The sequence below is a fragment of the Dendrobates tinctorius genome, unplaced genomic scaffold (assembly GCF_039654945.1).
Source record: "Dendrobates tinctorius isolate UK_male_01 unplaced genomic scaffold, ASM3965494v1 ptg000011l, whole genome shotgun sequence".
Taxonomy (NCBI): domain Eukaryota; kingdom Metazoa; phylum Chordata; class Amphibia; order Anura; family Dendrobatidae; genus Dendrobates; species Dendrobates tinctorius.
The window spans coordinates 92,176,506-92,202,884 of record NW_027361679.1 but is presented as its reverse complement, the minus strand read 5'-3'; the positions used below and the strand labels follow the sequence as shown (position 1 = coordinate 92,202,884).

At 42.0% G+C, this 26,379-nt stretch overlaps 1 protein-coding gene across 1 annotated transcript in view; it reads right to left on the bottom strand.

Annotated features, from left to right (window-relative positions):
* LOC141100155 (beta-1,4-galactosyltransferase 1-like) overlaps positions 1-25,875 on the bottom strand; it is a 288,644-nt gene extending 262,769 nt beyond the window's left edge. Inside the window, exon 1 of the mRNA XM_073588434.1 lies at positions 25,716-25,875. Within this exon, the coding sequence (XP_073444535.1) occupies positions 25,716-25,854 (139 nt within the window). The 5' untranslated portion in view covers positions 25,855-25,875. The remainder of the gene's footprint in view (positions 1-25,715) is intronic.
* Positions 25,876-26,379: the final 504 nt, after the last annotated feature.

Below are 26,379 nucleotides of genomic sequence, written 5' to 3'. Positions count from 1 at the left end.
AACGCGTTGTGATTTATCCCCATCTCTTGTCTGAGTCTCTTTCCTGCGCTCCTAAGACCGTTTCCATTTTCTCATTGCTCCTATCCTCCTTTGGGGGTTTTCGACTGGAGCTGCGGTGGAGACCTGACATTTTTGTCTGCCCCTGGATTGCTTCCTAAGCGCTCCTCTATGACCGCTTATCACTGACTCTTAAAGTCTATATCTGGGCATAGACAGACTGTCTCCAGGATGGTTGTAGATAAAGAGGGGCTTAATGAACTTAATCTATTCTTTAACAGATTTAATCACACACTGGCTGCTCCTGCCCCTGCATACCATTCACACCTCTCTGCTACAATAACCTCACCCCCTGCTGCAACTTGTCAACTGAGCCAGGGTCTGTTCTTCACAAGTACCCAGGTTGCAAAAGAACTGGATAAGATCAAAGTTTTGAAGGCTGCAGGTCCTGACGGCATCAGTGCAAGGCTAATCAAAACCTGCGGGCACCAGCTGAGTGAAATCATTACATATCTGTTCAATATGATCCTGAGAATAGGTATAGTACCACAACTGTGGAAATTATCGTGTGTGGTACCAGTTCCGAAGAAACCTTATCCGAAAGACCTTAATGACTATAGACCTGTAGCATTGACATCACACCTGATGAAGGTACTAGAGAGATTGGTTCTCACACGTCTCCGTCCTCTAGTGAGCTCAGATATGGACCCTCTCCAGTTTGCCTACAGGCCGGGCATTGGTGTGGATGATGCCATTATCCACCTTCTAGATAGGACTCTCTCACCTGGAGAAACCTAGGAACACTGTGAGAATAATGTTCTTCGATTTCTCTAGTGCTTTTAATACCATACAGCCAGGTCTACTGAGAGACAAGCTGGGCCTTGTTGGCGTGGACCTCCAACTCTCCACCTGGATCCTTAACTACCTCACAAACCGACCTCAGTTTGTAAAGGTTCGGGACAGTGTGTCAGACACGGTGATCTGCAATACAGGGGCACCTCAAGGTACAGTTCTTGCCCCTTTTCTCTTCACACTGTACACTGCGGATTTTAAGTGCAACTCATCTAGCTGCTACTTGCAGAAGTATTCTGATGACTCTGCAATAGTAGGCCTCATCACAGGAGGAGATGAAAGAGAGTACAGAAATACTAACCAAGCTTTTGTGGAGTGGTGTCAGAGGAACCACCTTAGGATTAATTCCGGGAAGACCAAGGAATTGGTGGTGGACTTTCGCAAGGGAAAAAATCCACCAGTAGTGGGGAACATTCAGGGAAATGACATTGAGATAGTCGACACCTATAAGTACCTTGGTGTGATCCTTAATAATAAGCTTGACTGGGCCCATCACTTGGATGCAGTGTACAGGAAGGGCCACAGTAGGCTTTATCTGCTCAGAAGGCTGAGAGCCTTCCGAGTTAGGGGGGCACTCCTTGCATCCTTCTTCATCATTGTTGTGGCATCAGTCATTTTCTTTGGTGTGGCGTGCTGGGGCAGTGGCATATCAACCAGGGACAGGAATAGGCTAGACAAACTGATTAGAAGGGCCAGCTCTGTCCTGGGATGCCCCCTTGATCCAGTTCAGGAAGTAGGCGACAGGAGGATACTGGCCAAGGTGAGCTACATGGTGCAGAATGATTCCCATCCCATGCATAAGACCGTGACAAAGATGTGCAGTACTGTCAGTGACCGGCTACTTCATCCTAAATGTGAAAGGGAGTGCTATCGAAAGTCCTTCCTTCCTGCTGCAATTAGGCTGTATAACCAGCACTGTCCAAAACGGAGAACGACCCAAACAGTGAACTGATAGTTCTAAAGTTGTGATAGTCTGGTTATATCTTTTTTTTTCTCGTATATGTACCTACATACTGTCAATGTAATGCCTTTATGCATCTGTATCTGTACTTGTTCCTGCCTTGCTGCTGTAATGCTCTGAATTTCCCCATGGTGGGACGATTAAAGGATTAAAGGATTATCTTATATATGTAACCATTTAAGTTTTGTGCCTACAGAGACTCTGTAAGAACCCTTTGTACATAGTTCACCATTTGCCCAGGAATGGACCATGGACATGGACGCATGGACTAATCATCACAGGACTATTTTTGAAGCTTTTGGTTTTTGTATTTTTCATTTTTTCTAAATCTTGTACATTTACAAGTGTTAATATGTTTATATGTTCATATGTTTTTTGCACTAGGGGGGAATGTGGTGCCCCCAGGAGTATGGTCACCACAGTGGCATTGCCTTCCTCCAGGGAGGGTGATGTCAGGCTTGGAAGCAATGAAGGGTCTCTCTAGCAGTTAACCATAACATGCAACACAGGTCCCACTCTGGGCCAGTGGGGGGAGCTCTGAACCAGAAATGGGGGAGGATTGCTCTCTGAGGGCCAGGAAGGGAAATTAGTCAGTTATGTGAGGAGGGCGAAGTGTGTAGACGTGGAGAGAGAATCTGGGGGGACTGAGCGTAGTTGAGAGCTCGTTCCCAGCTGGAGCGCATGATCTGGAGCCTGGTCTCCATGGTTGTATGGATACTGAAGGTCCTGCAACAGAAACCAGAGGAATAGGAAGCTGTAAATGCTCTATTCCCTTCTAAGACTCGGAGGCACAACAGCGACGTGTGAGCCAAAGGAGATAAAAGGCTACAGCTGTCTGCCATACGAGATAGATCCAAAAGGGAAGAAGAAGGAGGAACTTCAGTGTAACACAGTACTGGATGTACCTCAAGTAAGCGCTAGGAAGGAGGCTACACAACCTATCTGCATAGAGAGATTCCTGAGTTGCTTCCAGGCTAATCAGCTCCTGTGCCATCTGTAATCTGGACCCTGGACTGCACTTACAAAGTAAAGGTAAAGAAACTACATTCCGCTGTGTCCTTGCCTTCTTTCTGCAACTTCTCCAGCACTGCTACATCTGTGTGCCAGACACTGCACCCTCTTCCCCAACACCGATCTACACTGCCCTGGGACTACAGCCCTGCCTGTGGAGGGCTACAACATCATTGCTGCACCACACCATCTGTCCCAGAGGATCTGTCTACAGCGTCGGCTTAACATCTTCATTGCCGAATACCACAGGTGGCGTCACGAATCACTCATAAACTTTATTCCAACACTTTACCTCTTTTACATGCCCAGGACCACGGACTGGGTCACCGCTGCTGTGACATTCCCCTCTGAGAGACCGGCCTGGTACCGAGTACCCCACAGCCCTGGGAGGGCGACCCACGTGCCAAACTGCTAACAGGCAAGGCTTCCGTGTGCTCACCAAGAGGATGACTGACCATGCTCTCATCCTCCTCCTCTTCCTCCTCTCTGTCTTCAGGCCATCCACACTGAACAGACAGTATGACAGTTGTGCTTGTAGTACCATCTATAGCGCACGAAAGTAGCTCCGTTCTTGCTCCTCCTCCTCTTCCTCTTTGTCAACCAATCCACATTGGGACAACATGAGGCTGGGTTGTGTGTAATCACTCTGTATGCGTCCTTGCTCCATCTCATTGTGCTCAGCCTGCAATGCCACCTCTTTGATTGAGAGCAGAGAGTATTTCAGAAGACAGAAGTGGGATGGTGGTGCTAGTTATGGCGTCATCGCCGCTCAATATCTTGGTTGGCTCCTCAAAGTTGGTGGTACATAGGTCTGATATCCATGTCCACTCCTAAAGTCATATGTGTGGATTCTGAAGTGAATACCGATGGCCTTGTTGTTGCTGATAGTCAACAACTGCCCTCTTCTGCTCACAAATCCTTTGCAACATGTGCAGTGTTGAGTTCAAACGTGGGGACATCACACACTAGTCAGTAAGCTGGAAGCTGCAAACGCTGCTGAAGCATGACAAGGGCTGTGGAAGCTGGAGCTGATTTTTTAAAATGGGCCCACAGGCAGCATACCTTGACAAGCAGATCCGGCAGCTCCAGGTAGCTTTTGAGAAACCGTTGAACAATGAGGTTAAGCACATGAGCTAGGCATGGTACGTATGTGAGCTCACCTCACCTCAGAGCCGCCGCCAAGTTATGGCCATTGTCAAACACGACCATGCCTGGCTGTAGGTTCAGTGGTGTCAGCCACACATCTGCTTGGCTGAGGCCGTGCTGCAGTGCTTCCAGATTGTGACTGATGTGGTCATTTTAGAGATGGAGGCTGTAGAGGAGGATGAGGTGCAGGGGCTGTAGACTGTGGGAGCGACCCTGATTGATGTAGATCCCGCAATCCACAGCATCTGGAGGACGTGTTCCATTTCAAGGTCTGTCTGGGTCCCGGCTTCCAGTATGTTAACCCAGTGTGCCGTCAGCGAAATGTAGCATGCCTGCCCACAAGCACTTGTCCTCGTGTCCGTGGTTAGGTGGACTTTCCCAGTAACATCATTGTTCAGTGCACGGGTAATGTTGAGGGACACTTGCTTGTGCAATGCCGGGGTGGCACACCAGAAGATATAGTGGTGGCTGGGGACTGAGTACCTTGGGACGGCTGCCGCCATCAGGTTGCAAAAAGCTTCCGTCTCCACAAGCCTAAAAGGCAACATATTGACGCAAGCAGACAAGAAATGTGTGAATTTAGCACTGTGGCCTGTGGGGCATTGGCTGCGTATTAACGCTTGCGTTCCAATGACTGCAGTATGGACAACTGAAGGCTGCGCTGGGACAAGGACGTGGTCGTGCTTGATGATGGTGGTAGTTGAGTGTGGGCAACAGCAGGTGCAGAGCAGGAGGCATCTTCGCATGCACCAAGGACAGGGGAGTGGCTTGCATGTGCAACAGTGGAAGTAGCAGTGTTTTCACCCACAGAAACTGTTCCTGGAGCCTGGGGTTCGGCCCACAAAGTCGGGTGCTTTGCTGCCATGTGCCTGATCATGCTGGTGGTGGTCAGGCTGTTAGTTTTGCTACCCCTGCTGATGCTGCCATGGCAGGTGGTGTAAATGGCCTGTTTGGGGTTATCGGCAGAGTCTTTAAAAAACATCCAGACTCGGGAAGACCTAACAGTTATACTGCCAACTTCCGTTGTGTTGGTGTTACGAGTACAGATTGCCCGCCTTCTGTCTGCGGCCACCACACTGCTTCTTCCTGCCTGTTGGGGTGCTACACCACTCTCCCCCTGTGTGCTGCTGTCCTCACTCTGCATGTCCCCCAGCCAGGTTGGGTCAGTTACTATATCATCCACCACCTTGGCTTCCACTTCAGCACCCTGGTCCTCCTCTTGACTGGCAATTGTGTCTCATCATCGTCCACCTCTTGTGACAGGTTTCCACCGTTGCCTTCGTGTGACCATGGCTGCTCAAATATTTGGGCATCGCTACATGTGATCTCATCTTGCCCCGCTTTAAGTGGACCGGGTGAGAGGCCCGAATCTATAAATGGAAAAGTGAACAGCTCTTCGGAGTGTCCAAATGTGGGATCAGTTGTCTCCGGGCACTTGGCATGATGGGAGGAAGGAGGATCAGGGTGAGGAATATGCCATCCAGACTCAGAGCTACTCAGACTTGACCGTGTGGAAGACAGGGTGGTAGTGGTGGTGTTTGCAAACTAGAATCATAGAATCATAGAATCGTAGAGTTGGAAGGGACCTCCTGGGCCATCTGGTCCAACCCCCTGCTCAAAGCAGGATTCGCTAAATCATCCCAGTCAGATGTCTGTCCAGCCTCTGTTTGAAGACTTCCATTGAAGGAGAACTCACCACTTCTCGTGGCAGCCTGTTCCACTCATTGATCACTCTAACTGTCAAAAATTTTTTTCCAATATCTAATCTGTGTCTCCTCCCATTCAGCTTCATCCCATTGCTTCTAGTCTTTCCTTGTGCAAATGAGAATAAAGTTGATCCTTCTACAATGTGACAGCCCTTTAGATATTTGTAGACAGCAATTAAGTCTCCTCTCAGTCTTCTCTTTTGCAAACTAAACATTCCCAAATCCTGCAACCTTTCCTCATAAGACAGGGTTTGCAGACCGGTCACCATTCTGGTCGCTCTTTTCTGAACTTGCTCCAGTTTGTTGATGTCTTTTTTAAAATGTGGTGCCCAAAACTGGACACAATATTCCAGATGAGGTCTGACCAAAGAGGAGTAGAGGGAAATAATGACTTCACGTGATCTAGACTGTATGCTTCTGTTAATACATCCTAGAACTGCATTTGCCTTTTTTGCTGCTGCATCACGCTGTTGACTCATATTCAGTCTGTGATCTATTAGTATACCCAAGTCTTTTTCACATGTGCTGTCACTTAGCCCTATTCCTCCCATTCTATATATGCTTTTTTCATTTTTATTGCCCAGATGTAGTACTTTGCATTTCTCCCTGTTAAAAACCATTCTGTTAGTTACTGCCCACTTCTCCAGTTTATTTAAATCTTTTTGAATCCTCTCTCTCTCTTCTCTAGTATTAGCTATCCCTCCTAGCTTTGTGTCATCAGCAAATTTAATCAGTTTACCCTCAATTCCTTCATCTAAATCGTTGATAAAGATGTTGAACAATACAGGGCCCAGGACAGAGCCCTGTGGTACCCCACTTGAGACATTCTTCCAACTGGATGTGCAGCCATTTACGACCACTCTTTGGGTCCGATCACTAAGCCAGCTATGAATCCACCTAACAGTTGCCTTGTCCATTCCATACTTAGTCATTTTTTCAATAAGGATTGTATGAGAGACTTTGTCAAATGCTTTGCTGAAGTCAAGATATACTATATCTACAGCATTTCCTTGATCCACCCAATCAGTGATACCGTCATAGAAGGAAATTAAGTTAGTCTGACATGACTTATTAGTTACAAACCCATGCTGACTCTGTTTGATCACTTCATTCTTATCCAGGTATTGACTTAAATGTTGTTTAATAATTTGTTCAAAGATCTTTCCTGGTATAGAAGTCAGACTCACCGGCCTATAGTTGCCTGGGTCCACCTTCTTCCCCTTTTTGAAGATAGGAACAACATTTGCTCTTCTCCAGTCTTCTGGCACTTCTCCTGTTCTCCAAGAATTTTCAAAGATTATGGAGAGTGGTTCAGAAATTTCTTCTGCTATCTCCTTCAGTACTCTGGGGTGTAATTCATCTGGACCTGGAGACTTGAATTCATTTAGGTTAGCTAAGTGTTTCCTCACTATCTTTCTGTTTATAGATATCCTGGATTCTTCTATTCCCTTAATAGGACAGTGAATAACAGTTGGTGTTACATTTCCTTTCTGAGAGAAAACAGATGCAAAATAGGAATTTAAAAGTTCAGCCTTCTCAACATCCTGTCTTACCATTTCATCATTTTCATCCTGTAAAAATCCTATAGCATCTTTGACTTTTCTTTTACTTTTGACATATCCCCAAAATCCTTTATTATTGCTTTTGACATCTCTTGCAAGCCTCAATTCATTTTCAGCTTTAGATAATCTGATTTGTGCCCTGCAGATTCTGCAGACAGCATTATATTCTTCTTTAGATATGCCTCCCTCTTTCCATTTTATAAACATTTTTTTCTTCCTTTTTAGCATGTGCTTAAGTTCTGTGTTCACCCATCCTGGTTTCCTTAAATGCTTCCTATTCTTCCCTCTTTTCGGAATTGTTAACAACTGTGCTTTGAGAATTTCATTTTTCAAGATTTCCCATCCTTCCTGGACATTTTTGTCTTTAAGGATATCCAGCCATTGGATCCCTCCAATTATCTTTCTGAATCCCTTAAAATCTGCCTTTCTGAAATCTAACCTTGACGTCTGAGTCTTCACAGGTCTTCCGCCTCTAGTTATCCAAAATTCTAAAATAGCATGGTCGCTACCTCCTAGGGTTCCAGCCACTTTTACCTCCTCAACCATTTCCTCCCTGTTTATAAGGATTAGATCCAAGGTAGCAGTTCCCCTTGTTTTCTCCCCTACCTTTTGGAAGATAAAGTTGTCAGCAAGAGAGGATAAGAATTTCCTTGACCTGTTAGTTTTGCCTGAGAGAGATTCCCAACAAATGTCTGGATAGTTGAAATCTCCCATGACAACTATGTCATATTTTTTGGAGAAATTGGCCATTTGATGCATAAAGAGTTCATCAATATCTTCAGCTTGCACAGGCGGCCTGTAGTAAATGCCTACAATGGTGTCCTTTCCATTGTTCTGTCCTTGTATTCTTACCCAAACAGTTTCCACAGAACTCCCAGTCTCTGAAGCTTCAATCTCTGTGCAGATATACGCGTTTCTAACATACAATGCAACACCCCCTCCTCGTTTATCAAGTCTGTTTCTTGCAAATAAGTTGTATCCTTCTAGTCTTGTATTCCAATCATGTGTATCGTCCCACCAAGTTTCAGTGATTCCAATGACATCAGATTTCTTTTCCTGTGTTAGTAGTTCCAATTCTCCTTGTTTGTTGCCCATGCTTTGTGCATTAGTATAGAAACATTTTAGTTTGTGATTGGTTTCTCTTTCTCCAATATTTTTATTAATTAGATTCTTTCGTCTTTGTTCTTCCTTTCCACTTCTATTAGCAGAGTTCTCAATAGCATTTGTCAGGTGTATGGCTTTTTCTGGTCTTTTGCTTCCCTTCCCATGTTGTTCTAGTTTAAAGCTCTCCTTACAAGTGTAGCAAGGCGACTTCCAAATACATGCTTTCCAGTCTTCGTAAGGTGCACCCCATCTCTAGCAAGTAGTCCATCGTATAAGTAGTTCACTCCGTGATCCAGAAATCCAAATCGTTGCTGACGGCACCATCGACGTAGCCAGTTGTTCACCTGCAGAATCTTATTCCACCTCCTTGGTCCATGGCCATCCACTGGGAGGATGGAAGAGAAGACCACCTGCGCTCCCAGTTCTTTCACTTTCTTGCCTAAGTCTTCAAAGTCTCTGCTGATGGTTTCCAGGTCGTTTCTTGTGGTGTCATTTGTCCCCACATGTAGTAGCAGGAATGGGTAGTCATCTGTAGGTCTGAAGAGTCCTGATATCCTGACTGGAAGCATTATCTCCTAACCAACCACAACCGTTTCACACTGCTCTGGTTTCAATAGTGATGTCCTGCTGCAGGCCCCTAGTAATCGACTAATGAAGGTCGGGCAAGAAGATGTGGGTGTTTGTTTTGGCAAAATCTCAGCTTGCCACGGTCTCGGCGTCTGCATGCGCCATCACCATCACGTCCACTTCCTGTCCCTTGCACACGCCTTGCCCATTTTAAATTGACTACAATATTTTCCACATTCACTACAAATGGCTGAAATGAGAGCGTACTTGTATTTGATCCGTGTGCAGGAAAACCACATTTTAAAATATCTGTAGGTAAAAATTTATTTTTTGCTTTCAAACTGGTGTCAATAACTTGGGTAAGACACAGCAAAAACATTAGAATGTAAGCCTGAAATGCCACAATTTGTTGCCCACAGATAGATCAGGCGTCTGACGGAGACACCACATTGTTCAATATGTCGCCTGTATGTTTTTTTTTTACAGAGAAATACTGTATAGAATTACGGTAAGACACAGCCAAAAAAGGAGAATGGAGGGCAGAAATGCCACAATTTGTTGCCCACAGAGATACCAGACTGTTCAATATGTGGCCTGTATTTTTTTGCCCAGGTAAATCATGTCAACAAATAGGCTAAGATAAGACACAACAAAAAAAATTCTATGGAGGCCTGAAAAAGCACAATTTTGAGCGCAATGATATGTGATCCGTGTGGCGGACAAAACACGGTGGAAAATATCTGCCCTGTAGCTAAATATTTTTTTGACAGCTAAGTATTTATTGGGCAGCAAAATGGTGTCAAGAAATTCTATAAGACACTCCAGAAAAATGTTACAGTACCACAAAAATGTCAGAAATTTCTGCGCACTCAGATGTGATGGCTGGGATGGGTAACCCCATTTAAAATAGCTGGATTTTCACAATGTACTATGAAAAGGCTCTGGTTATAGTCTGCTGTGTCAACAAGCAAATGGAGAAAAAAAGGGAGCTCTGGATTGATTTGGAATAAAATAATCAGAATTAAGATGCCAAAAAAAAATATTCCTGCCCAATGATACCTGGGGCTATTCATTTATATACGGTCAATATATGTAATAGGCAGCAGCAGACAGTAATGGAATGGACCCTCTTGATGTATGCAATGAAGCATGACACATACAATGCCTTCCTGCTACTGATATCTATATACCCACATACAGTGCCTGCATGCCTTGCACTGATATGTATACACGCACATACACGCCCTGCCTACCTAGCACTGCAATCTATATACCCCGTGATTAGTCCTTAGAAGGACTGTTGCTTTAGCTTTTGCTTTGGATAGACGCCCTCCAGGAGACCAGGAGCTATACTTATTGTGAGTTACTATTAACTTCTATTTTACAATTCTACCTTATTTGCTGTTGTTTTCCTGGTCAATACACTAGTACAGGGTTCCCCAACTCCAGTCCTCAAGGCCCACCAACAGATCATGTTTTCAGGATTTCCTTAGTATTGCTCAGGTGATAATTGCATCACCTGTACAATACAAGGGAAATCCTGAAAACATGATCTGTTGGTGGGCCTTGAGGACTGGAGTTGGGGAACCCTGCACTAGTACACCTTTTGATGTCTAAATAATAGGTTAAATTTCTAATGAGGCATATCTTATACTGACATCTACTGGTGCTTTTTGTAATTACACTGCATTTGTTGCACCTTAACCCTATAAATACTATATTTTTTATGCACTTTATTATTGTATATTTCAATTTGCTGCAACATTTTTAAGTCACTGCACGACAGTAGGTAGTTAGGCACAGTATTAATGTATAATTCATATTGTTACTGGTTATATATATTTGTTAATAAGTAACTGCACAGTGATAGTTAATTATTTATTAAGCACCATATATTGTATCGGTACGCCTCTATATTCAGGATAGTATTGCCCCAATTTTTTTAGCATGCACAAAAATATTTTAATTTTGTACTTTGATGCTTTTCTCTATTAAATTTATATTATATAAATAAAATTAATAATTTTATATGGGACTTTCTGGTCGGTTTGTGTTTTTTTTTTGTTTTTAAGCTTTTTTAGTTATGATTCCAAATAATGCTGACTACTGGGTTGCCAGTGTGTTCTAACCACAATACAAAAGTAAATTGTGTCTGTTGCTTCCCCTCTAGAAAGGGTCGCGCCCATGCTGCTGTATCAAAACATGCTGGAAGACTACCTAGACAGTGGTTTTCCGCAATACAGAAGTGACGCACACGGTTTGAACTGCAGTGACAGCCTTCCAACCACAGAAACATTCAGCTGTCAACGCAAAAACATTAGCAGTCTTGCAGCGCTGTAGTCCTGTGTTACAACCTCATCAAGGACAGCATATGCAAAGAGTTTTTATGTTCTACCCGTGTTTGCGAGGGTTTACTCTCAGTAATTATTTTTCTATCCATAATTCAAAGACATACAGAAATTAAATTTAGATTGTGAGTCCCAATGATGACAGTGCCAGTAATGTCTGTAAAGCAAATGTTGAATGTTGATGCTCGTCAGAAGATAGGTGTAACAGATGCGTGTCTCAAGCTGGACATAAAAGAAGCCCATGAGAAATTGGATGCCAATGATGCACATAATCTAGAAGATAGGCCAAACAATTTCAAAGTGATGTTCCCTACTGTATGACATTGGTAACAGAAGAATTTTTGGGGGCCTGATGAGGACTGCATGACATTGACTAGATGCTCCAAACAATTTCAAATTGAGATGTCCCCTACTGTATGATGATAGTAACAGAAGAATTTTTGGGGGCCTGTTGATGAGGCCAGTATAACATTGGCTAGATTCTTAAAACAATTTCTATCTGAAATCTCCCCTTCTGTATTCGGTTAGTATCATAAAATAATTTTCTTTAGTGTGGATGAGGCTGTATAATCTAGAAGATTGTCCGTTGTGTTGGAACGCCCTCTTTCCTACAGTTGCTGCTGGTAAGATGAAGGTTTGCTGGAGAAATATGGCAGACGTGTCATTACATGAACTGATCAGGAAAACGGCCATGATGACAGTGGGAATAGGAACATACAACAGGATCAATAGCAGAACGGCTATGGGAAGTATGAGATCCAGGATCCAACCAACAACTATTACTCATTTACCCAATACCAATTACCAGTGAGTGCTTGATGCTCATGAGTAGATAAGTGCAACAGATGCGCGTCTCAAGTTAGATATAAAAGAAGCCCCTGAGAAATTGGATGCCAAAGATGCACATAATGCACAGATGATAGACTCCAAGCAATTTCAAACTCAGATCTCGACTGCTGTATCACATTTGTAAAAATAAAAAAAAAAATTAATTTTAATGTGCACCAGCTCTGCACACAGAACAATTTCAACACCACTAAATGAAAAGGTTGGATATAGCAGGCTGTATCATGTTTATCAACAGAAAAAAATAAATATTTTAATGTGCTTGAGGTCTGCAGACAGCTTCATATCACCGCCACAAAATGACAATCTGGGATACAGCAGGCTGTATGACATTCAGCAACAGAAAAAAATTATATTTTTTTTTAATGCGCGTTAGGTCTGCAGACGGGTTCATATCACCGTCACAACATGACAATGTGGGAGACGGTGGGCAGTATCACATTCAGCAACAGAAAATATTTTAAAAAAATTTAATGTGCCTTAGGTCTGCAGACAGTTTCATATCACCACAGGACTAAATGACAAAGTGGGATACAGCAGACTGTTTCACATTTAGCTGATGAAAAAATCTGAATGCTATACTCGTGCATGGAGCACAATAGAAGCAGTGCACTTGTAGGACATGTGCCCCGTTGGCTTTGTCTGTGGACCTCAGTAATGACAAGAAAAATGCTGGAAGGTAAATTTAGCAGCCACACTGGACACGAGCTAGCTACACTATCTGACTGATATACAACCACCTAGCTAACTAGCTAAAATCTGGGATACAGCAGGCTTTTTCACATTTAGCTAGTGAAAAAATATTAATTAGAATGCTACACTTGTGCATGGAGCATAATAGAAGCAGTGCACAACACGTGCTCTGCTGGATTTCTTTGTAGACCTCAGTAATGACCAAAAAAAAAAAAAAGGTGTTGATAGGTAAATTTAACAGCCACACTGGACAGTAGCTAGCTACACTATCTGACTGATATACAACCTAACTAACTAGCTAAAATGTTGCTGTTAACAGTGCCAGTGTCAAAATGGCACTAAAACAAGATGTCCACTATTTATATGGAGAGGAACATGATTTCAGCAGCCAGTGACAAAAGCCGCTGTGTCAGGACATTGTGGGTGTTTCCTACGCCCTGATTGGCTAGCCGTAATGTGCACACATAAAGTTGGGGGGGAAAAATGACTGCTTACAAGAACGCAGCGCCTCTGAGCTCTGCAATCCCCTCCCCTCATCAATCACGTGCCAAATGCTCATTATACACCATTATTATCATTGCTAAAGTGCTGAAAATCCGTTTGTGCATTTTGGGGTAGCCCAAGACTTGGGGTAGCCCTCCTCATAGAATATAAAGTAGCCCCCTCATAGAATATAATGTTGCCCCCTCATAGAATGTAAAGTAGCCAATCATATAGTATACTGCAGCCCCCTCATAGAATATAATATACCCTCATAGGGTATAATTCAGCCCCCCTCATAACATATAATGCACCCCCTCATCTGGAATAATGCAGCTCCCTCATAGGGTATAATGCAGCCCCACATAGGGTATAATGCAGCCCCCCTCATAATGCATAATGCAGCCCCCTCATAGGGTATAATGCTACCCCCATAGGGTATAATACTGTCTCCTCATAGGTTATAATGCTGCCCCACCATTAAAGTGAAGTGAATATTCACCCCTTTCCACACCCATGGGGGCATGTGGAAGAGTAAATATTCATTTAGCAGCGAGGACAGGCTTTAATCGCAGCAGCAGGCTTCTGCCTACTTTCACCCACTGCTGCTCCGCTCGCACCGGGGGCCCCCATAGCAGCTGCTTGTAGTGCCGCTATTAGCGACATGCCACTGGCTGGGGGCCCTGGAGCAGCGTGGCCCTAGGAAGCTACTGGCCCTGTATGCCAGCAGGTGTTAGTGTCTGGGCCCACCGGAGAATCCTCTGGTTCTCCAGTTGGCCAGTCTGACCATGTTTTAGGCACTTGGCCAGATGGCAATAGGCAACTGATAAACCTTAAGGCTAAGGCAAGTTGCTCTCAGACAACTTTCATGCCTCACTAGGATATTTCTAATTGGAAAAAAAAATTTGTTTTCACAAAGTTTTTCCTCTAGCTTCTCAAACTTTCACACTGGTTTAGCCTTGTATAAACCTTGGTAATTTTTTTACATTGACTGTTATCTCTCAGCTACTTTCATAAAAATAGAGACATTCCTTGAGCCTCGTTTTGCAGATACTAATTTGGTCAAAGTCCTTGATCAAAGCTGAATATGTACTGTATATCACTTAACTCCAGCAATCTAAAAAATTTTTGAATATGTTTAAGTTAGTTATATGCACTGCTCAAAAATAAAGGGAACACTTAAACAACAGAATATAACTCCAAGTAAATCAAACATCTGTGAAATCACACTGTCCACTTAGGAAGTAATACTGATTGACAATCAATTTCACATGCTGCTGTGCAAATGGAATAGACAAGAGATGGAAATTATTGGCAATCATCAAGACTCCCTCAATAAAGGAGTGGTTCTGCAGATGGGGACCACAGACCACATCTCAGTACCACTCAGTACCATCTCAGTACCACTCCTTTACCTTCTTGTGGTTTTTATGGGTTTGGATGGGTTTTTTCATTTCCTTTTTTACAAAACGTCTAGGTTTTATGCATTTGTTTTGTTTGTTTTCAGCTGCTAATTTTATTTGCAAAATAATCTTTTTAGAACGCAAGGAATTGTGGAGAGCTTTTTCCTGGTGAATTGTTGAAAATCCACCTTTCATTCAAGAATTGGAACATCGCCATATGGTGCTGGACTCGTCACGTCTATATTATCACTTCTAATAATATATTACATATTATGTATATCACATTGATAATAAGAAAAAATTCATTGTTTTTATTTAAAAATAATTATGATTGTCAACGATTTTAACACTTTGTGTTTAGATGTGTATAGATTTCTCTATTTATGTATATCTTGTTTCACTTTTTTCACGTACACTGTGCAACTTTTTTCTCTCTTTTTTTTATTCATTTATTCTTTTTATTCTTATTATTATTCACACTTAAAGTGAAGTGCATAGGATTTCACGTTTACCTACTCCACTGTTCTTTTATTTTTCCCTGCATGCAATGCGCATGCGTCCTGAGTCTCACCCTTGTCCTTGATGACGTGGACAGGGGAGCCTGGTACGCACGTGCCGTCTCCATGAAGGCGCTGCTGTCTTGTGCTCCACGGCCGCTGAGTCACTGACATTTACTGGGGATGTAGATTCATGACGCATGCGCCAATAATGCGCTCTGACGTGCTGGTGAGTCATACTTTCATGTGTTCTAATTATGACCGCACATGCTGATTGGACACGCGTCCCTATAAACATCCAGTCTGTCCTTCCCTATCCACACACCTCCTGATGAAGTGAGACAGGAAACGTGCATTGGGGTGATTCTGACAGCCACTGGCTAGATGTAAGTCTTGTTTTACAAATGCTGCTACATGTATGGGATTGACTTTAGCCCCTTTCTTTCTTATTGGTATCCAGCTTTTACTTATTCCACTTTGGTGGGCACATTATTTACTTTGGGTCCATTTTGGCAAGTTTTGCATATATATTTAGGTTATTTGCACTTTTGCACATGCATCTAATTTGGTCCCATAATTATTAATTTTATGCACCTGTCTTTATTATGTACTAGCTGAAGAGCCCGGCGCTGCCCGTGCATAGTAACTAACTGTGGTTAGTTGTAGCAAATTATAATTATCCTCCATCCCATAGTCCCATGCCCATATACCCATCACACATCCTTCATCCCATAGTCCCATGCCCATATACCCATCACACATCCTCCATCCCATATCCACATGCCCATACACCCATCATACATATTCGCCATCCCATAGTCGAGTGCCCATATACCCATCATACATCTCCGCCATCCCATAGGCCCGTGCCCATATACCCTTCATACAAATCCTCCATCCCATAGTCCAGTGCCCATATACCCATCACACATCCTCCATCCCATAGTCCCATGCCCATATACCCATCATACATATTCTCCATCCCATAGTCCCATGCCCATATACCCATCATACATATTCTCCATCCCATAGTCCCATGCCCATATACCCATCATACATATTTGCCATCCCATAGTCGAGTGCCCATATACCCATCACACATCCTTCATCTCATAGTCCCATGCCCATATACCCATCATACATATCCTCCATCCCATAGTCCCGTGCCCATATACCCATCATACATATCCGCCATCTCATAGTCCCGTGCCCATATACCCGTCATACATATCCTCCATCCCATAGTCCAATGCCCATATACCCATCACACATCCTCCATCCCATAGTCCCGTGCCCATATACATATCCACCATCCCATAGTCCCATGCCCATATACCCATCATACGTATCCTCCATCCCATAGTCAACCATTATGACATCATAATGAGCGGCGGCGTGGCTTGCGACCTATGATGACATCAGCATCGCCATGGCAACCGTTGTGACATCATAATGAGGGGCGGGGCTTGATACGCACACACTGCTTCCCCAGTATGCAAATAGGGGCATTATGACATCACAATGAGGGGCGGGGCTTGACACACACACACTTTTTCCCCAGTATGTAGATAGGGGCAAAATTGTTTGGTGAATTGGAACGCGCGGGGTTAAAATTTGGCCTCACAACATAGCTTAGGACGCTCTCGGGGTCCAGACGTGTGACTGTGCCAAATTTTGTGGCTGTAGCTGCGATGGTGCGGATGCCTATCCCGGACATACACACACACATACACACACACACATACACACTTTGAGCTTTATATATTAGATTATAAGGGGGCTTTTCTATCTTTGCATTTACATATTTGTATGAGACTTTATATCATATATTTTTCTATCTTCCATGTTTTTATAAAAGATATTTTTGTGGCACATATACCTTATTACAATTGCAGAATTTGCACACATATATATTAAAAAGGGAATTGTGTAATAATTTGAAACATGGTTTATTATATACGCCAGTGGTAGTGTCACATTATTGTGGTATAGTGGCCTCTGTTATATGATGAATTTTTTATTACATGTATTTTTTTGAATAAATATTTATTTTTTTGGATTATACTCTTGGTTGCTTTCTTTGTTGTCATTTCCAAGTTTGAGTTCTCTGTCTAATTATATTGTTTTGTGGACAATATTGTAAATGGGTCGCTCACCCAGGGCTGTGGGGTACTCGGTACAGGGCCCGTTGATCTCTATGGGGAATGTCCTCTGGGTTACGGACTCAGTCAACCTCCAGGCCAGATGGAATACTCCTTTCCAACACTCCGCCAACATATGTCTTCTCTGAAGGTCTCCTCTTATAGTGCCTAAGAATGAAGTACTCTCAGTACTGAGTTACACTGGACTGCCTCCTGTCAGATGTTCCTATGAACTCTACTTGTACGGCAGAACTTCACACAGCAATGCCAAAAGTGAGACTAGGGACTATTTTTTTTTTACAGTGGCGGAGGAATACTGTGCGAAAGGATACCTACCTCCCGTCATTGTATTCCTGGAGCCCCGTAGAGAGCGGTCGCATCAGCTGATGCTGCTGTTCTCCACGGGAGATCGGCGTCGGACACTCGTGGATTTCTGTGGATCAGGTAGTATATAGGTTGTTTGTTATTTTCATATTTTTCCACAGGTGACACTGGCTTCAGGGATCAAAGTGACAAGTATTCGTGAGTATGTACTCTATGTTATATGTACTGTATGTCTATATGTATGTATTGTATGAATGTATGAATATATTGTATGCAGTATGTATGTTGTATGTCTGTTGTATGTCTGTAGCATGTTGTGTGTATGTAGTAAGTATGTAGTATGTATTATGTATGTCTGTATGTATGTTGTATGAATGTAGTATATATGTATGTAGTATGTATGTATGTATGTTGAATGAATGTAGTATATATGTAATATGTATGTATGTTGTATGAATGTAGTATATATGAAGTATGTATGTAGTATATATGTATGTTGTATGAATTTTGTATAAATGTAGTATGTATGTAGTATGTATGTATGCATGCTGTATGAATGTAGTATATATGTAGTATGTATTTTGTATGAATGTAGTATATATGAAGTATGTATGTAGTATGTATGTATGTTGTATGAATAAGGTATATATGTAGTATGTATGTATGCTGTATGAATAAGGTACAGTATATATGTAGTATGTATGTGTATGTATGTTGTATGAATGTAGTATATATGAAGTATGTATGTAGTCTGTATGTATGTTGAATGAATTTTGTATATATGTAGTATGTATGTAGTATGTATGTATGTATGCATGTATGTATGCTGTATGAATGTAGTATATATGTAGTATGTATGCTGTATGAATGTAGTATATATGTAGTATGTATGTATGTATGTTGTATGAATGTAGTATATATGTAGTATGTATGTAGTATGTATGTATGTTGTATGAATGTTGTATATATGTAGTATGTACTGTATGTAGTATGTATGAATGTTGTACATATGTAGTATGTATGTAGTATGTATGTTTTTTTTTTTTTGTTTTTTTTTTACATTCAACACATTAGCCGGATGATGGGACTACTAGAGAATTAAAGCAAGTAGGTAGTGATGAGGCATTAAATAAATACAGAAGATTAAATAAATTCTGTAAAAAGCAAATCAAGACAGCAAAGATTGAGACAGAGAGACTCATTGCCAGAGAAAGTAAAAATAATCCCAAAATATTCTTTAACTACATAAATAGTAAGAAGCTAAAAAATGATAGTGTTGGTCCCCTTAAAAATAGTCTGGGTGAAATGGTGGATGAGGATGAGGAAAAAGCCAATATGCTAAATGACTTTTTTTCAACAGTATTTACACAAGAAAATCCCATGACGGATAACATGATCAGGGATAAAAATTCTCCATTAAATGTCACCTGCTTAACACAGCAGGAAGTACAGCGGCGTCTACAAAATCACTAAAATTGACAAATCCCCGGGCCCGGATGGGATACACCCCAGGAGTACTGCAGGAATTAAGCACAGTCATAGATAGACCACTATTTTTAATCTTTAAAGATTCCATAATAACAGGGTCTGTACCACAGGACTGGCGTATAGCAAATGTGGTGCCAATATTCAAAAAGGGGACAAAAACTGAACTTGGAAATTATAGGCCAGTAAGTTTAACCTCAACTGTGGGTAAAATCCTGGAGGGTTTTATAAGAGATACTATACTGGAGTATCTGGAGAAGAATAACCTTATGACCCAATATCAACATGGGTTTACAAGAGACCGTTCCTGTCAGACTAATCTGATAAGCTTTTATGAAGAGGTAAGTTCCGGACTGGACCAAGGGAATGCAGTGGACGTGGTGTACATGGACTTTTCAAAAGCTTTTGATACGGTGCCACACAAAAGGTTGATACATAAAATGAGAACAATGGGGATAGGGGAAAATATGTGTAGGTGGGTTAAGAGCTGGCTCAGGGATAGGAAACAAAGGGTGGTTATTAATGGAGCACACTCGAACTGGGTCACGGTTAGCAGTGGGATACCACAGGGGTCAGTTTTGGGCCCGCTTCTTTTTAACATATTTATTAATGACCTTGTAGGGGGCATAGAGAGTAGAATTTCAATATTTGCAGATGACACTAAACTCTGCAGGGTAATTAATACAGAGGAGGACAATTTTATATTACAGGAGGATTTATATAAACTAGAAGCTTGGGCTGATAAATGGCAAATGAGCTTTAATTGGGAAAAATGTAAGGTCATGCACTTGGGTAGAACGAACAAGTTGTATAATTATGTGCTTAATTGTAAAACACTGGGCAAAACAGTCACTGAAAAAGACCTGGGTGTATGGGTGGACGACAAACTCACATTTAGTGGCCAGAGTCAAGCAGCTGCTGCAAAGGCAAATAAAATAATGGGATGCATTAAAAGAGGCATAGATGCTCATGAGGAGAACATAATTTTACCTCTATATAAGTCACTAGTGCGACCACACTTAGAATACTGTGTACAGTTCTGGTCTCCGGTGTATAAGAAAGACATAGCTGAACTGGAGCGGGTGCAGAGAAGAGCGACCAAGGTTATTAGGGAACTAGGGGGTCTGCAATACCAAGACAGGTTATTACACTTGGGGTTATTTAGTTTGGAGAATCGAAGGCTTAGGGGTGATCTTATTACAATGTATAAATATATGTGGGGACAATACAAAGACCTTTCTAATGATCTTTTTACTCTTAGACCTGTGACGGGGACAAGGGGGCATCCTCTACGTCTGGAGGAAAGAAGGTTTAAGCATACTCACAGACGCGGATTCTTTACTGTAAGAGCAGTGAGACTATGGAACTCTCTGCCATATGATGTTGTAATGAGTGATTCACTACTAAAATTTAAGAAGGGACTGGATGCCTTTCTTGAAAAGTATAATATTACAGGGTATATACACTAGTCTCCTTAATATTGCGTTGATCCAGGGAGCTAGTCTGATTGCCATATGTGGAGTCGGGAAGGAATTTTTTTCCCCAATGTGAAGCTTACTGTTGCCACATGGGGTTTTTTTGCCTTCCTCTGGATCAACATGTTAGGGCAAGTTAGGATAGGATATGGGTTGAACTAGATGGACTTAAAGTCTCCCTTCAACCTTAATAACTATGTTACTATGTTACTATGTTACTACTGTCCCATCATTGGCTAAAATGTCAATCACTGTCATTGTAGCAGGCATCGCCCGATGGGACTTGTAGTCCCATCGGACGATGCCTGCACACACACAAGACCCCCAGCAGGCCCGCACAGACCCCCGGCAGCCGGCACAAGCCCCCGGCAGGCCCGTACAGACCCCCGGCAGGCCCATACAGACCCCTGGCAGCCGGCACAAGCCCCCGGCAGCCGGCACAAGCCCCCGGCAGGCCCGTACAGACCCCCGGCAACCGGCACAAGCCCCCGGCAGGCCTGTACAGACCCCCAGCAGCCGGCACAAGCCCCCGGCAGGCCTGTACAGACCCCCGGCAGCCGGCACAAGCCCCCGGCAGGCCCAAACAGACCCACAGAAGCCGGCACAAGCCCCTGGCAGGCCTGTACAGACCCTTGGCAGGCTTGTACAGACCCCCGGCAGGCCCACACAGACCCCGCACACACAGACACGCACAGTGTCCGTCCACGCACCGCCCACACTTTTCCCCCCTCCCGAACTTGATGTGCAAGTAAAGAAAGGGTTTTTTTTTTAATTCCGATATTTCTGTCCCATTGACTTGAATGGGACTTCCGGTATCGGAATTGGCGATACCCGATACTTTTTTGGGTATCGGGCCGATCCAATCCGATCCGATATTTCTCAATATCGGATGGTATCGCTCAACACTAGTTCCGAACTAATCTTTCCTTCTTATGGAGAATTAGGCTTTTCAGTCTTTGTCGCTCTCTCACTCTTCCTTTCCTGTGCCAGCAGACCCAGGTCACTGGGATCTGCTGCAGCACTTCTATCCATCCATCCATCCATCCCTCTCTCTAGGGATCCACACAGCCGCACACGCTGGCTGGCTCCGCACTCTCTGACTCAGACTACTCAAAGACCCCTAAAACTTCCCGCTCTTTCAATATATACTAACTCCACCCACCTCCCAGCACATTTCGTGTTCCAAGCAGGGAGCCATCAATGGGTGCTCTGCTATAGTCCAAGCAGGCAGCTGCCGAAGGTGCTTTGCTACACTACTTTGTGGTGTGGGGGTGCAGGTGTTGGAGTGTGGTCAGGAGTCTCCACCTTACCTGGATGGTGGGGTACCACACCTCAGGAGGAGGTGCAGTACCTCTGTGGCGACTGAAGCCTCTGGGGCACCACATAAACAGTTATTTCAGTTTGTGTATACATCAGTAACTTGTCTCACATCAAAGCCTCAAATGTGCTCATTAGCACCATCTGATGGTTATATTCCTAAAAAATCTTAACTGAATATTTTGATTCATTATACTACTGATAGATTAACACCCACACATAACAATGATAATAATAAACAGATGAATGAATAAAGTGTACATGCTTAATGTTTTTTAATATATAGCGATATGAAAATAGGGGATTACTCATCCCATATGACTTAAGTGTGTGTGCCTTGTAAATGGTAGTAGAATATACAAATGAGGGTTATTTATTTCATAGGTAATACCTCAATGTGTTTCCCCAAAGGTGGTTCATCAGGAGGCCCAATAAATACATGTGAATGCTAGACAGATAATTCAAGGAATACTGTGATGTGCACCATGTCTTTTCACCTCATATACCCCACCTGAATTGAAAAGGAGGTCAGAAATATAGTTTTTCATGGCCTGTCTCTCAGGACATGATAGATTATATGGGAGAAGGCCCAGGATTGAGGGTCTCCTTGAAGGAGGGAAGCAACAATCCTCACCTTCTGGACCTCACCCCCAGATGACCATGGAAAAAGTCTGAAATAGAGTCTTACAGACTTCCCACAACACGACAAAATGTACACAAGAAAGCTAGCGTCATGAGTGTGTCACGTCCTCCTGGGAGATCTAGGGTTAGTCAATCTTTACGTATTATGAATCACATTTAGCCTGTGTGTTGTTTTCCTCATATTAAATGGACTTTGTTTCCTTTTTCGCTGAAGAGGTTAATGACTCTTTGTATGCTGATTAGTGACATATGCAGAGTCATCTCACAGCTGCTCCTGACCTGCTTTTTTTCTCTCTATATAAAACCAGGCCAGACCTTCTCAACCCTGCCTGTGAAAGTTTTGCTTCCTGGCTTGCTGGAGTTGGTGTGCTGAAGTTGGAGTTCATAGTTGCTGATGGAGATTGTTGTCTCCTGTTTGTGGGTGTGTGCTTTCTTCATCATCCTATTTCCATTTTGTGTGTACCTTCCTATCCTTTCCTTTATTCCTCTCTAACCTTGGTGAGTGTTTTTGTATGTAAGTTGCTTTTTGTTATCATTGTTTGCCTTACATGTAGAAACACTAATATCTCTGTCCCAGGCCTCCTGGGGGAGAGGGAGGGACAGCTTAGAACATTAACAACCAACCAACAACCTCCTTCACTCAGTAAAAGCATTGAAGCTGGGTCATGACTGGGTCTTCCAGCATCGTAATGACCCCAAACATACAAACAGAACAACCAAGGAACATTTTTCAAGGTCCTAGAGTGTCCTAGCCAATTTCCAGACATGAACCTTATAGAAAATCTTTGGAGAAAGCTGAAACTTAATGTTGCCCAGCAACAGCCCAGAACCTGAAATATCTGGAAAGGATCTTAATGGAAGAGTGGTCCAAAATCACTGCTGCAATGTGTGCAAACTCGGTCAAGAACTACAGGAAACGTCTGACCTTTGTAACTGCAAACAAAGGTGTCTGTACCAAATATTAAGTTCTGCTTTTCTATTGACTCAAATACTTATTTCATGCAATAAAATGTAAACTTAAATTATATAAAATTTAGATATGCAAATTGCCTCTTCCCAAAAAAGAGGACTTAATTTAGAGACTCTTATTCCTTGTGTTTTTCCCAGTAACCTTTGATAATGGCTGCATTATCCTGCCTCCCCCTCACCACTGACTTCTAATGTGAACTCGTCCAACTGGATTTCTAGCATGCTACATTCCTTTTCCTCTATTAATTTTAGTTGATATTTTTATCCTATTATAACAATTCATAGGTTTGACAATCTTATCATAGGAATTTTAGGACAATGAAAAACTGGGGACTTTAGATATCGAATAACAATTGAGGGTTTTCATTATATATGAAAATGTATTGCATAAAACCACATTTACTACCTGCTACTGTACATATAGGCAACATGACAAGTATGACTGCAGCACAGGTCTCCCATCCAAGGATCTTACTGTATAGCTGCTTTATCACAGTACAATACAAGTTAATAGGGTCTTTTGAAATTTAAATTGGGTGCAAATACATTTTTCCCCAGAAATTTGATTTGAGGCAAACAAATTATCTTATTGTTAATGCTGGACAACTTGTAATTGTTTGAAAGAAACACAAGAGAGAAGAGAGAAAGAGATCAAGAGAAAGAAGACCATGCTCATCATAAGAGATTTTATACTAAAGAAGAGAAAGAGAACTCCAGTGAACATAAGAGCTTACACTCTACAGAAGAGAGAAAGAGGACCCTGCTGACGATAAGAGCTTACACTCTACAGAAGAGAGAGCACCCTGCTGATCATAAGAACCTACTCTCTACAAGAGAGAGAACCCCACTGATCATGAGTTTATGCTCTACAGAAGAGAGAAATTACCCTGCTGATCATGAGAGCTTACACTCTACAGAATAGAGTGAGGACCCTGCTGATCATAAGAGCTTACTCTCTACAGATGACAAAGAACCCCACTTTATAATAAGAGCTTACAGTCTACAGGAGAGAGGACCCCGCTAATCATAAGAGCTTAAACTCTATAGCAAAGCAAGAACTTTGCTGATCATAAGAGCTTACACTCTACGGCAGAGAGATGACCCTGCTAATCATAAGATCTTATACTTTAAAAGAGAGAGTGAGAGAGGTCTCTGCTGTCTATAACAGCTTACACTCTACAGATGCCAGGTGTTTTTCATAGACTTGAATTAGCACTGTTCATTTATGCTGCCAGAAAAAATGTTCTATCCAAGAAAATCACAGATAGAACACGTATGGGCAATGCGGACATCTGAATGAGCTTAATAAAAAGTGCAGGGTTACCAACTGTCCAGAAATTCCTAGATTGTCCTTAAATATAGGGCACTTTTTAATACTGCCAATCAAAACATTTGATGTGTTAATTTTTTTTGCAAGCTGGAGGAAAAACTACAGATTATCATAATTGTCATTTTTCTGTTCCCAGTTTTTGCTGCTAATGTGTTCATAGTAATATTAGGCTGTAGACATGCTTTACATATAATCTTAATGAATCATTATGGTATTTTAATATGTAGAATTGAAGGGATTGTCCAGCTCCACGATGTAGTGAAAATAAACTATTCTTTTATTCACTTCAATTCATATGATACAGACGAGGTAAAATGCCAGCATAGTACAATCCCTTCATTTCTGCAGTTCAAGCGCCCTGACACGGCGGCTCCGTGCTCCGATATTCAAGATGCCTTCTCTGGTGAGCTGGAATTTTTTATTTATTATTTTAATATATCTGTAAAAGCTTTTGGCTGTCTATGATTTTTTGATTGTCATCTAGATAAAAAAAAATAGCAACAAAGAAACTGAACTCTTACTCGTGATTATGTGTATTGAAAACAATGTTAAACTTTTATGCCCCGATAAAAGTATAAAACAGTGAGGTGTCACTTTGTGTACTTGCATTCATAAATATTAGGAGGTGACATTTCTTCAGAAAGTATCTCATTCATTATTGCAGAAAATAGAAATGTTACTAAAAAGACGTGTAATACATAGAAACTAAGTCAAAAGCAAGAAAACCAGCCGCAGGTGTAATGTAATGTAATGTAATGTAAATGTAATGTAAATGTAATGTAAAGCACAGTTAATAGTTTTGCATAAGCTTTAGGCATATAATAAATCCACAAGGATAAGAGGAAATAAATCAACTTACTTTGTAAATGTGCTCTCTTTCTTTCATTTGTAAAGTGGCCGCTAATTTTCAACAATGATGATTTCCCAAACAAGAAGCCAAAGCTGAAAATGCATAGTACTGAAAAAATATAAAATAGTGTTTTTTTGCGCCAAGTCATAATTAGTAGTAACCTGTTTCTTCAAAGTCCCAACTGATGTGTCCTCTGTTCACTTCAACTAGTTGCCTGGACAAATCACCCATCAGTCCCGCCCTATAATGCTGCCTTGCTGTTCAACTGTAATTTATTTTCACTGACATACACAAAGATACAGGTCATTTAACTAACGCATACCTTGACATTTTACCTTAGTTGTCAAGTTTCCCGAAACAGCAATGCCTTTATCAAATATTATATATTCATATTTACCAGACAGAATATAAAGGCAGACTTATATCATTATAGACAAAGCAGCAGAAAGAGTGAAGTGCTTAACCATTAAATAAGTAATTGATTTATAACAAACACTATGATGTATATTGTTAGCATATATGTACAGTATATACACTGCTAAAAAGATAAAGGGAACACTTAAACAACAGAATCTAACTCCAAGTAAATCAAACTTCTGTGAAATCAAACTGTCCACTTAGGAAGCAAAACTGACAATCAATTTCACATGCTGTTGTGCAAGGAGGGACAGGT